The 13,065-nt window shown below is 54.0% G+C and overlaps 4 protein-coding genes across 4 annotated transcripts; 1 reads left to right on the forward strand and 3 right to left on the reverse strand.

Annotated features, from left to right (window-relative positions):
* Positions 1-782: 782 nt before the first annotated feature.
* J4E84_005889 (uncharacterized protein) lies at positions 783-1,555 on the reverse strand (the record flags this gene model as incomplete). The annotated part of the gene is made up of 2 exons (XM_049388481.1): positions 783-1,327; positions 1,378-1,555. The coding sequence occupies 2 exons, from the start codon at positions 1,553-1,555 to the stop codon at positions 783-785; spliced, it is 723 nt and encodes a 240-aa protein (XP_049244026.1).
* Positions 1,556-2,078: 523 nt separating this feature from the next.
* Positions 2,079-3,496, reverse strand: J4E84_005890 (uncharacterized protein; the record flags this gene model as incomplete). The annotated part of the gene is made up of 3 exons (XM_049388482.1): positions 2,079-3,206; positions 3,259-3,377; positions 3,424-3,496. The coding sequence occupies 3 exons, from the start codon at positions 3,494-3,496 to the stop codon at positions 2,079-2,081; spliced, it is 1,320 nt and encodes a 439-aa protein (XP_049244027.1).
* Positions 3,497-3,991: 495 nt separating this feature from the next.
* J4E84_005891 (uncharacterized protein) lies at positions 3,992-7,918 on the forward strand (the record flags this gene model as incomplete). Its single annotated transcript, XM_049388483.1, has 4 exons — positions 3,992-4,276; positions 4,332-5,955; positions 6,003-6,119; positions 6,165-7,918. 4 exons carry the CDS (start codon positions 3,992-3,994, stop codon positions 7,916-7,918), a joined length of 3,780 nt encoding a protein of 1,259 aa, XP_049244028.1.
* A 326-nt stretch (positions 7,919-8,244) lies between these two features.
* J4E84_005892 (uncharacterized protein) lies at positions 8,245-12,828 on the reverse strand (the record flags this gene model as incomplete). Its single annotated transcript, XM_049388484.1, has 4 exons — positions 8,245-9,107; positions 9,156-9,780; positions 10,688-10,840; positions 10,903-12,828. 4 exons carry the CDS (start codon positions 12,826-12,828, stop codon positions 8,245-8,247), a joined length of 3,567 nt encoding a protein of 1,188 aa, XP_049244029.1.
* Positions 12,829-13,065: the final 237 nt, after the last annotated feature.

The following is a 13,065-nucleotide window of genomic DNA, read 5'->3' on the forward strand; positions in this document are numbered from 1 at the left end:
GGTAACTACGTGATCATCCCTAAACCTTATAATATCACACAAAGCGCATGAGTACTTAAGATTAAGAGTGAAGGCCCAAACAAACCTTTTAAGGAGCACGCTAACCCAGGAAAAAGTCGAACACCCTAGAGCCTACGTTAACTTTAGCTCACCTACTTTGCAAGTTTGTGTTGTAATGTAGTCTGCAGACCTGAGATTTTTTCCTGTATAGGAACCTGGGGGCCTGGGGAACTCGCAGTAGGCCTGACACTACGTCGATCAAGTAAAAGCCACTACGCGTGAATGGGGAAGTAATGCCAAACTAAGAAATCGAGGACCTGACTGAGTGCCTAGCGTCACTTGTGCAAAGAAGTTGGCGAAGGGTATGGCCGAAAGTAAGTCGGTTTGCCCGACATTGTGACGGAGGTGCGAATCATCAAGAAGCACAAATATCGAGCACTGGTTCAAAAGCATCAGTCCAGCACTTTTGATTTGATATGTCTACCAGCGAGATGGTAATTGCATGACGTGATGGCACAGCAGACCGAATGTATTTGCATGCATCCCATCGTACATGTCTAACAGGGGCCGCCCGTTCCTCCGCCATGCTCAGTTCCTATGCCCCGTCGCAGCAACACCAGACACACACTGCTCACTTCATCTTCCTAGCGGACCAGTATTGGCGGTGCCACCAGTCCTCCTTGACGACTTGCCTAGCATAAAGTTACCCAGACCACGTGCACCACTGGCAAGAGGCTGCCTGGTCATCGGCGAGTTTTGGTACGAGGAATGCGCATCCTGACTCAAATATGGAGGGGGCTGGCGTGAGCCACCGAGGACTGGAAGCTGACTTCTGTGAGCTTGCGAAGGCGTCCCAACGGGAGCTGTATCTCCACTGCGTTAGCTTGCGATACTCTATGTTCAAAGAAGAACAACTCACGACCAGTATTGTTCCTCACACCCAATCCCCGTCTCTGCAGCTGCGGATCGAAAGGAGGCCCAAGATGCACACCACCCTGCTGCTGCCGTCCACTGCTCCCAGAACTCCTACTAAAGTCTCTGTTGTGTGGTCTACCACCACCGGCCTGCTGCGACATGTTCATCTGACTGTAGTTGGCCGTTCCGGTCCGCGTGCCAGGAAGGCGGTCGATGAACCGGTCTCCACGAGCAGTCTGGATCGTGTACGCCGCCTCATCACCAGCAGCATGAGCTACCTCCGTTGCCATGACCTTGCTTTTCAATTGCTGGTAGTGCGCTTGGGTCTGCGCATGCGCTTTCGTCTTCTCTTTGAAGGCTTTCTGAAGTTGATGGTTTTTGTCCTCGAGATCCTCCTGTTCGGCTTGCATGGCTGCGGGACGGTTAGTATCGGAGCATTCGGAGGAAGAGGATATCGCGAACCCTGCATCTTGTCTTGCAATGCCTTGATCTGCGAATTCGCATCGTGCACGAGCTGATCCATCTGCTGACTGAGCGTATCGTACTTGCCAGTCAAGCCTTTCGCGAGGTGCTCTTGATAGATAATCTCCTGCGACGTCTGATAGCTATGGAACGCCAAGCCGCGGCTGGCACACTCCATGATGATCGTTGGACTCAGGCCGCTAAGTACCGACGTCTTGTAGTCTTCTGATGGATTGAGACCTGCGACGACCACATCGTCGGGGTTGTGTAGCGATGAGTTGCATGCTGGGCACGTTCGATGCGCATTTGTAGACCTCGACAGCCCGGTGACATCTGCGCAATTGCTGCAAAAGACGTGACTTGTGCGATGGTCAGCGAAAAGCGTCAGAGGCAGGTGACATGGACGAACCTGCACGTAGTAACCACGGCGCGTTCATGCAGCTGCGATCGACACTTGAGCTCATTGCAACGCAGAACGTACTCCATGGCGAGTGGCGGTTGTGAAGTAGAGGAAGTTTCGTCGGCGGATGGAAAGCACGATGTTGACGCGAAAGCACGTGGTCCGCTCACTGAGGCAAGAGCAACCCAACTCGTGTAAATTCTGTCCTAACCAGAACGTAGCATGAATTCGTGTCTTATGGATCCGCGCAACGATAATACTCAGGGTGCGTCCGTGGGGCCTGCCGCTTCAGCGGTCGAGTCTATCGATCATCCTTGTCCGGCTTCCGCCGTTGCCTTGTGCTCTTCTTGCCAGCCACGGCTGTATCGTCCTCCTCTTCATCTCGACCCTTTGCGAGTTCACCATCCAACTCCCACTCCTCGGGGTCATACCAGTCCTCGCCATCGCTCATCTCTCCTACATGGGCTTCCGCTTTTGACCACTTGAATACATCCTGCCTCATGCGGTCGGCTTGTAGCAGGCCTTGATACAAGTCGGATGTTATCCGTGCGACCTCCTCCTGTTTTTGTACGTAGGCCATGAGGAGCATGCGCGTCTCCTCGGCTTCGTTCGGCGGAAGACCAAAGTCGCGGTCTGGCAACGAATCCGACGGATGTATGAAGAGAGGATGTATTGCGCCGACACCGCTCGAGGGTGAATGAGGTGGGGAGGGAGTCGAGGCTGCGTGCGCCTGTGCTCGTCTGCGTGTCGTCATCCTATGCGTCTGTTGCGACGCGGTATCGGACGCGTCTTCGGGCGTTCCTTCTCCATTCTCTTGCGCCTGCTCTGCATCTCCTGCGTGCGTTCCGTTGGTCACAGAATGTGCGCCATTGACCCTCTCTGAACTCGTGTCGCCGTTGGTCTCGGTCTGTCGACTAGTGCCATTTGGCTGGCCTGCATCCTCCATGTCTACGTCATGGGGACTTTCTATGGTTTCGCGCATTTCCGCATCGTGGTGTTGCTGCTCTCCTTCGCCCGCGCGCCCATTTGCGCTGCTAGCCCATGGCTCCTGGAACGGTGCCCTGCTCATAGCAGCCAGGGCAGCTGGCGCAAACGTGGAGTCGCCCTGCAGTTTCACGAATAGAGTCTTCGCCCGCGCGTTCGTGACCTGCTCTTTCCGCGAGAGGGCTCCAGCTTCGCTCGCGAGGTCTGTGAGATGTCGAGAGGAGTATGCTACGCTCAGGGCAGGATGGTTGGGTAGATCGGCGGCGGAGGTGAGCGGCGCAAGAAGGCTCTCGAGCTGTATGTTGCCGTAAGGATTCTCCTCGACAGCCTCCACATCTTCCTCGTCTTCGTAGTCTTCTTCGACTTCGACGACATCACCGTCCGCATCGTATCGTGGAGGGTTGCGCTGTAGGATGGACCTGTGGTAGCCGGCGTGCTCAATGCGCTGGAGGCGTCAGTCTTCAGTCGACACCCGAGTCGCACAAGCCAAAACGCACCTTCTTGTAGGGTCGCGGGTCAGAAAGGAAGTCTGGGTCGCTGGCGCGCGCATAATGGACCTTGCGCCTCAGATCCTGCTTGTTGCTGTTTAAGGGTGTTTCGGAGTCTTCTGTGTCGGCTGCGCAGTGTTAGCTAGGTCTGTGTCGAGGTAGGAATGAGCTTACAGTCGTCTTTTCGCAGCATCTTCCTCTTCATGCTGAAAATGGTATCCATAATCTGCTGCTGTTGGCCCGCCATGGCGTCAGGGCCTCTGGCCAGCGCGAGCGTAAGGTGGTGAAGATGCGGAGTATCGATACGAGCGCGTTCAGCTAGTACAACGACTTGTTGCGCTGTCAAAGGTATTTGGAGGTGTGGATACGCGTAGCGGCGAAGCTGGATTGCAAAAGTATAGCTGTAGAGTGTCGGAGAGAAAGTGTGGAGGGATCGGGCGGCATAGAGAACGTGCATGGCAAGGGTTCAGCTAGCTTCCCGCGCCCATGTGTCGACCCGCGACCATCGATGACGAAGCCGCGAACAATCTGTACACTATCTCCATGCTGCCACAAACACGCTTGATATCGCCAATTCGATACAGCACCTAGGAAGCCCACGTCTGGCCTTGCGATTCTCGTGCGACGAGCAAATCCACTCCGCAGCACTTCCGCTCTCCCCAACTCCGAAAAGCAGCACCACGTCGACACCACGCTTGTGAGATACAAGCTGGAAACCACGCGACTCGGGCATGGAGTTATAATGGAGGCATACCCATCAGACTTCACTGCGCACAACCTACCGTTTATTGTCCTTTCAGGCCTAGCGACCAGCAAAGAGGCCGATCCCCCTCCATCGGTTCAGCATGTGCTTCCTGGGCGCGCTGTCACAACTATCAGCTCAGATCTACCGCCTGCAGAAGGCGACCGGGCAAATGAACTACTCCAAGAGTTTCTGAGTGCAGATGGCACAAGCGCGCCCTGGAATGGGCGCGACTTTAGTCGCCGAGGCATTACGCATGGCTTCAGAATACGGAGTGTAGGAAGGGTACATGCGCCTGCGATTATGCCACGGGAAGGAGCCATGGGCTGATGTTTGCTAGAACTTCCAACTGCCCCCGAAAAAGGCAGATGCGCCCTCAAACTCCGAGACAACCCCTCCAGGCAGTCCCACCATCGCAGCCGCAACGTCCTGGGTCCTGCATTCGCCCATATCTCCCCTCTCTCCAGCGTCGCCCTCCTTCCCCGACGGCGTCATCGCTCCTGCCTGGGTCGCCAAGCACCAGTACTACGTTCCTTCCGTATTCGTCTCCTTCTTCAACTTCACCACAGACCCCATTACGAACAGCTTGCACGATAATCAGCTGAAGACGGACATCAACAAGATCAAGAGCCAGATACAAAAGTCAGACTACCGAACAAGATACGTTGTGGTATTGCTGAGTGACAAGACCATAATCGAGGCACCAGACATCGAAGAGCGACTGGCGACGATACGGCGGGCTACAGGCTTAGATCCAAAGAATTCACTCTTCTTTCTGCCTCCAAGAACATCCAAGGTCGAGCTGCAGGCATTCGTCACTTCTATCCTGGCCATACTACAACCTATCTGTGTCGAGTATTACCGCGACCTCACGAAACATGCGCGGAGGAAGAAAGGACGAGGCACAATCCCTCCTCCGACAGCTCCACCAACGCGTGGCACCTCCCAAACGCTGTCGTATCCTGGGTGGGGTGTTCGCTATGACTTCAAGCTGGGCATTCTCGCCGAGTTTCGCCAGGAGATGGACGCTGCACAGCGACACTACGGGGCTGCTCTGGAGGCATTGTTTGGTGCCGAGGGCCTGTTTGAAACAACGGCAAGCTGGTCCCCAAGATGGGACGAGATACGATTGCTAGCAGATATCATCGCACTACGACACATTCGATGTCAACTATGGAACAATTTCCCTACTTCCGCGGTCCAGTCTTGGTTACGATACAAGTGGAGATTACAAGACGTGCTCGATCGCCGGGGCAAGGGTACTAACAACTATGGTTGGCAGGCTTGGGAATCCACATGGGCCCAAGTGATGGCTGAGACTGTACGACGAACAGAATTGCCAGTCTTCAAGATTCGAGATCCTGTCCCGGACACAGATCCCTTGCCAGACATCCCTAACTCGCTATATTCTCAGCCCGAGAAACAGTTCCCGGTAGGAGAAAGACTACCACCATGGGAACTGTTACATCATGCCGGATATTGGCACAAGATTGCCAGTGATCACGCGAAGAGGCGCTACATTCTTGCCAGAGAGATGCCAGAGGAAGACCGAACACCACCAGGTATGTCTCCTGCCGCCAAAGTCTCGGCTCGGAATCAGATATACGATCACTACCTCGTTCCGCAACCTCACGAAGAGTATCCTGTACCTGGTATCGGCAACGGATTCGAGCACTGGAAAGACATCTCATCCAAGCTTAATGCAGCGATAGCTGAGTTTAAAGCTCGGGGACAACACCGAAAAGTAGATCAGTTGCAACTTGAGGTGGCTCGAACATTGCTACACGTGAAAAGATTTGACGATGCTTACAAAGTACTACGATCACTCTGGGAAACGATGGCATGGCGGAAAGAAGGATGGTGGAGCTTAGCTTCGGAGGTAGTATGGACTCTGCATGAGTGCGCACTGCGAGTACAGAGCCGAGAATCGTATGTTGCAACGGAGTGGGAGCTGTATAGTCAAAGTCAGTGTTATTCGTCTTTCACATGAAGCCTCACTAACAGCCACCAGCGATCCCTGGCAAGACAAAATACAAGTACGACCTGATGACATGTTTGGACGTCTTCTCGGATGCGACTGCCGAGAAGGTGAGCGTGAGTCTAAATGCTAAAGATCACATATCCTGCTGTAAGTGCGAAACTCGTTTCCAAAATTCAAAGGCTGACCTTGCAGTGTCGACGTCCTTCGCCTTTGCCGAAGCCGAAGGTAATGTTGGCGAACCCCTTCATGCACAACTCGCTATCAGCTCCAATGCTCGACCAGGCTCCGCCCCAATCACGTTGGCTTTTCTCCAGTACCAGTTCAATGGTGGTTTGGCTGAAGTCCGCTTAAATCACAACGCCGACGAACCCTCCGGAAGTACCTCAATCATGTACACCTGTACATTAGAAGAGACTCACTCCGCTACCGGAAAGCCACGCTGGGCCGGAACAGCTGATCTCACGCTCCACCCGGGACAGACTAAAGTGTACAGTCTCCCACTCATTCTGCGCGAGTCTGGGGATGTCGATGTCGTCGCGTGCGTCTTCGGCGTCAGCACGGAAAAGTTTGATCTCGTTTGCTCAGACACAGACCCAGAGACCCCAACTCATCCTGTTTGGTGGATCAAGTCAGATACCAAGATCAAATCAAGATCGTTGAAGCATGGATCTGGTATGTCGGTGCACATACTACCCAAACCGCCAAAGATGGAAATCAACCTACCGGACGTTCGCAACCAGTACTACACAGACGAGTCGGTGACGCTGGCAATAGAGATTCTGAACCAAGAAGAAGAGGACACTGAAGCTGTCCTTGAGGTGCGATTATTGGGCCGCTCCAAAGACACTTTAAGCTACACGTGGGTCGAGCGCCCGGCAGAGTCGCCCATGAAGGAAGTCCCGCCAGCACTCGACGGTTCAACAGACGTAGACCTTCCGGGCCATGTAGTAGGGAAACTGGCCCAAGGTGCGAGGACAACAGAGAGAATCCGCTTCACTGCACCCGCAGATCCAGCAGACTACGCCTTGGAAGTCAAGGTGCTATACCACCTCCTCAGCGACCGCGACATACCGATCTCCAAGATCATGGTCGCCGATCTCGTTTTCAACGCACCCTTCGAAGCGAGCTACGACCTCATGGCGCGTGTGCACCCCGATCCATGGCCCAGCTACTTCGAGCTCCAAGAAGCCGAAAGCAACGTCAATCCCGAATCGCCCGATGCATTCGGCATAGCACAGAAATGGGGCCTACGCGCCAAAGTCGCATCCTTCGCCGACGAACAGCTCATCGTCAGCGACCTAGCCGTCCAAGTCCACAGCATCCACGGTGGCGCAACATGCGACGTCACCAAAGAATTCACCATTGCAGAAACCCCCATGGAACCCCAGGTCCTCAGCGAATGGGGCTTCAGCCTGGATATCCAGAAGAACAACCTCGAGGAACGACGTTCCACCGCCCTCGACACCACTCTCAACATAACATGGAAGCGAACGTCCGACCCCACCGCCTCCCCAGTAACATCCTCCCTCCCCATCCCGCGCATCCAAATCCCCTCCTCAGAACCCCGCGTCCTCGCCTCCCACCACCTCTCCCCCACGACCCCCTCACTCATCCACCTCGACTACGTCCTCGAGAACCCCACCATGCACTTCCTCACATTCGAGCTCGCCATGGAAGCCAGCGAGGACTTTGGCTTCAGCGGACCTAAACTACGGACGTTGCATCTTCTGCCTATGAGTCGGCAGACGGTCAGGTATAATTTGCTGTCGAATGTAGAGGGGGATTGGATTATGCCGAATCTGAAGGTTACGGATCGGTACTTTAATAAGACGTTGAAGGTGCAGGGGACGGAGGGGATGAGGGTGGATAAGAAGGGGGTGGGGATTTGGGTGCCGGGTGATGATGGTGAGGTAGGGGAAGGGGAGGGAGAAGGGAAGGTAGAATAGGGGTGGAAGTGAGGAGCTTGAGAGCTTGGCGGTCTTGATGAGTGATGCAGTAGATGAGCTTGCGCCCGTAGAATTGTGCTTTCAATATACGAATGATGATAGTCAAATGCTAGATGCGACATGTAGAACAGCTCTTGATGTAAGAACTCCTCATGTGCATGACATCTCCGATGCATATTACCCCAAGTCCCTCCCAAATCACGACCATCTACCCAGACCCCCTACCCTTCGTCACCGGATCCCTCCCCGGCACCACAGCATCCCTCCAAAGATCCTCATCCTGCTCATGCCGTGGAATAAAACGCCGTGGCTCCGTAAACATCGTCTCACCGGTGATAAGCGGCATGGACATTGTAGTATCTATATTGTTCTGAAATCTCATCAGTTATTAGGGACTCCCTGGGGGGATTATGTGGGGAGGAAGAAGGAGGAGGCTGGGCATACTGCTGTGGTTGTGGGTCCTCGCCGTAGTAGATTGGGGCTTCGAAGTCGGTGGCGGCGTGGGAGAGGATCGTGGGGTCGATTTCGGGGATTTGCGTTGATGAAGGTGGGTGTTGTTGGGTTTGAGGTTGTGGTTGCTGGGAGATGGTGGTTTGGGGCGTGGTCATTGTGTTTGTTGGCTGGGACTGTGATTGTGGAGCGCTGGCATCAACTTCGACGATCTTGTCCTCTTGTACTCTTACTTCGCGGTCTCGCAGGCGGCGCATTAATCCCAGAAATTGTGAGTTTTGGAATTTCTCGCTTGTGTTGTCTGCTACGCGCTCTAGCAACCGGCCTGCTGTTGCCGCCATCTCATCGTCTTCGTTTCTTGGCGGTTGTTCTTGCTTCTGCTCTTCTTCTGGTTTCTGCTCGAAGTGTTGTAGCGGCTCTGGCGTTCGCATGTAGCCTGCTGCTTCTAGATCCTGCCATATTTGCTCTTCGCTCATCTGGACGCGTGAGCCGAGTGGGTATTGCGACATGAGGCGTTGGTTGATGGCCTTGATGAGCTCTTCGGCGCGCGTCTTGACTTCTTGAGGCGCATCGCGGTTCACGATTCTTTGAAGAGAATCGACAATCCATTTCCCTTCGTTCGCATCTTGTACCAGTGTCCCACTCTTCTCCAGGCGATCCATGTTCTCGAGGTAGGCTACTGCTTCGTCGGTTCGTCCGAGACCAGTTTCGCTCCAAACCTGGATGGCGGAGTAAACAGCTAAGCGCACAGTCAGCACTCGTAGTTGGTTTGACGGACACTACACACCTGGCCGCGTTTCTCGTATCCGTTGAAGAAGAGGATCCATCTCACCCGGCCGGTCCAGATCCAGCGCCTCTTGCGCTGGCTGTGTGTGTACTTGCTCTGCCTCTGCCGTCTCCATCATGTCTTGTTGCGCCTGCGCAAATGCTTGTTCAAAGGCCGCCTCGTCGAACGCCGGTACGTCATCCTGGGCGCGCTGCTTCCCTTGCGCGACCTCTGAGACCTGGGTGTTCTGGAAAGTTGGTGTCTGCATGTATGCTTGTCCGCCAAATCCACCCATGTTGTATCCCGACATGCCTCCATACGGGGTTTGCTGTAATGCAGGCGCCTGTGAGACCGGAGCCTGCTGCCTCAAGAAGTCCTGATGCCATGCTGACGCTGCGCTCGCCGGCTGCTGTCGCTGTCGCTGTTGCTGAAACGTCTGTGGCGGCGGACTGCTAACATTCAAGCGTTGAAAGTCGGCCGCCCAGTCGGGTGCTTGTGGAGCTTGCGCAAACTGTGGAGGAGGTTGCGCGAATCGTGGATCGAAAGGTTGGAAGTTTTGTGTTGGAAGAGGCCGGCCGCCGGCTTGAAAGGCTTCAAACTCGTTGTCTAAGGCGCCTACATTTGGTCCCGGGGATGATCTAAAGCCCTGCTACCGTCAATATGGCGAAGCGCAAGTTTCGAGTGTAACCACACACCTGCGCCGGTGAATGCCTCCCGACCAAGCGGTCCTGCTGAAGCGTCCGGTCTACGGTCGTGTGCTTCTGGAAGTTTTGCAGGGCATTTGAAGGCCCACAAAGCTCCGCCATGTCGAATCAAGAAGGAGTAAAAGTACACTAAGAGGGGTATCAACGCATGCTAGAAGGAAAGTGTGAGAGAGTCTGTCGGAGCGATGGTGTTGCGGCAACTGAGCGTCATGTTCCCGGACATCAGAAGCCGACCGCATGCCGAGGCAAGAGGCGTGAGTGGGCCCCACGCGTCAGCCCTAGAGCTGTCAGGCAGGTGCGATCCATGGATGACGCACAAGCACGTGCTACACTCTTCACTTCCTAAATTCTGTGAAAGCGGCAGTTGGTAAGATCGCGCGTGGCATAAATTCAGTCGCACGTCTTTGAGCTAGAATGGATTAGAAGATCAGCACCGTTCATCCAAAAAGCGTAGACCCGAATCGACGTAGCACAACACCGGTGAAGAGCTGGAAGTCGTTGAGACGCATGCATATGTGCAAAGCGTTACACAGCATCGCAAGCGACGTAGACAGGTGAAGTCACATGAGTTGAGATCGAGATCGACAATAAGCCAAATCCATGCATAGAGAACTACGTAACAGAACAACCGAGCAAAGGTACCTATATATGTGTATAAAATCCTAGAGAGAAGATTGGTATAAGTCGTCATGAGCAAAGAGAAACCAACACCTCCAAAACATAACCGCATCATAAAACCCCATCTCAACACCCTTATCTACCATAAAACATCTCCCCCAAACTGATATTCGCTTGCCTAGACGAACCCCCAACCACACTCCTCGACCTGGACCTCGACTTCTTCCTCACAAAAGCATACTCCTTCTTACCGTGTCTATCCCTCCCTTCCGATTCAATAAACAACTTGCTACCGTGTCCAGTGCGCAGACGACGGGTATGTTCGAAGAGGATGTCGGTTTCGCGTTGGGACATTTCGCGGAGGACGATGATGTACTCGGGGTTCTGGGTAGGATGTTAGTATAGTACTTGGTATCAGATAATGGGGTTGGTGGAAGGGGACTTACAACATCGAATTCGTAGGGAATGTCGTAGTAGTGCAGCGTCTCGACGTCGAGATGGCTTCTGTGTACCTTTGCGTAGGTAGGCGGAGGCGCAATAGCGATCTGATGCGAAGAAGAGTGCGAGTGAGAATGAGAGTGATGGTGGTGCGGTGGTGGCGGAGGCGCAGGAGGAGCGATTGGATGGAGAGGATGGTTGGGCATCATGCCTGCTTGAAGCTCACGCTGCTTGTCCGGGTTGACGAGCGCCTGGATCTGGTTGTCTTGGAAGCCAAATTGAGCGAGTCGCTTGCGCATAGTTTCCTCGAGCTCCTTTTCCTGGGCCTCCTTCTTCCGCTTCTCTGCTTCTTCTGCCGCTTGCTGCTTTCTCGTGAAGGCGTCGAATTCTTCCTTTTCCTTGCGCTTTCGTTCTTCCTCTTCGAGTTTGAGCTTCATGATGAGCTCCTCTTTTGCTCGCTTCTCCTTGTCGGCGTCTAGGATCTTCTTGCGCTCGTACTCGTAGATGATACGGTCTTTCTCTGCTTGAGCTTCGGCCTCTTCTTTGGCCTTCTTTCGTTGGTATTCATCGACAGCACGCTGTTGAGCTTCCTTTGCCTCTCTTGCCTGTTTAGCTACTTTGGCTTCGTTGTCAGCGATGATTCGCTTGCGCTCTTCTTCAAACGCCTTTTCCTTGAGTTCACGCTCACGTGCCTCCTTCTCAAGCTTAGCCGTATTCTCCGCAATGATGCGCGCGCGCTCTTCGTTCTCTCGCTTCTTCTTCTTCTCCATATCAGAAAGGATCTTCTCACGCTGTTCCTCGGCCTCACGTTGCTCTCTGGCTTGCTTGAGCTTGGCCTCTGCGAGTATCCGCTTGCGTTCGTCATCCTGTTCTCTCTGCTCCCTCTCTAGTTTGGCAAGCATCTTGTCGCGTTGTTCCTCAGCCTCCCTTTGCTCTCTGGACATCTTCGCCCTGTTCTCGGCGATGATCTGAGCCTTCTTTCTCTCCTCGTCGATATCGCGTCGCTCGCGGTCTCGGTCTTCCCTCTCTCGCTTCAACTCCCAATCGCGACGCATACTCTCCTCCATTCTCTTGATGTTTTCCGCTTCTTGCTCACGGTCCCTTCTGTCATGGATGAACTCAAGCTCAACCCTGCGCCTGGCCAATTCTTCCCGTCTCTCGGTTTCCCTCTCCCAACGTTCTCGTTCAGCCTTCTCCTCGGCTTCTTCAAGGCGTTGTTGCGTTAGTGCCTCTTGTATCTTATCCTTGTAGCTATCTGACGAGTGATGACGTCTTTCCCTTTCGAGTTGCTGTTCAGCATCCCGAAGCCGCTGCTCAGCAAGTGTCAACTTGACTTTGTCCTCGTAACTACGGTCTGGCGAATGATGATGGTATCGCTCCTGACGCTCCCTCTCAAGCCTATCTTCAAGATCTCTAAGGCGCTGCTCGGCAAGCGTCAACTTGATCTTGTCTTCGTAGTTGGGCTCGGGAGCACGTTGATGCTCATACTCGTGCCTAGAGCGCGAACGATGCTCCTTCTTTATGTCTGCTCGCAGCGCAGCGATATTATCTTCCAGGTCCTCAAACCCACCAGGCATGCGTCGGCCACGGGGACTGGCGTCTTGACCCTTCTGCTCAGTGCTTACACGGGGGTGGCTATCGTTATCCAGGTGACTGGTGTTGTAGATTGTCACGTTGGGAGCAGGCGCATGACCTTGTGAGCGAGTTCGATGGAGACCGGTTGTATAGTGCACTTCTGGAGCCAGAAACTCTGTCGTGCGACGACCATAGTCAGGACGATAGACCTCGTCGTCTTGGACTCTCCGCGGTGGGGGTCGGGGTGCGGGGGGATGAACATGACGAGTGTGAATGTTCAAAGTGTCCTTTGTGACTTTGTGCCTGGACCACTCATCGTCCGTCGAGTAACTCGGGTCCCAGTCGGATGCTCGTGGCATAGTGGGCGAAGAGGCAGAAAAGACGGGTGAAAAGTATAAAAACTATCCTGACTGTTCGGTCTGAAATCTGAAGTGAGGACAAAGCAGAGCAATCAATCCAAAACCTTTGGGTTGGTCTCAGTTGCGGCGTGGACACACAGAGCGGGGTCGACGCTGAGGGGGCGGCACAGCAGCAGAGGTGACACGGTATAAAGAGAAGGTAACGTAAGAAACCAGGAATGTCAGCAAAGGTGCGGC

This window comes from Alternaria hordeiaustralica (genome assembly GCF_023758085.1).
Source record: "Alternaria hordeiaustralica strain BMP 2776 chromosome Unknown scaffold_10, whole genome shotgun sequence".
Taxonomy (NCBI): domain Eukaryota; kingdom Fungi; phylum Ascomycota; class Dothideomycetes; order Pleosporales; family Pleosporaceae; genus Alternaria; species Alternaria hordeiaustralica.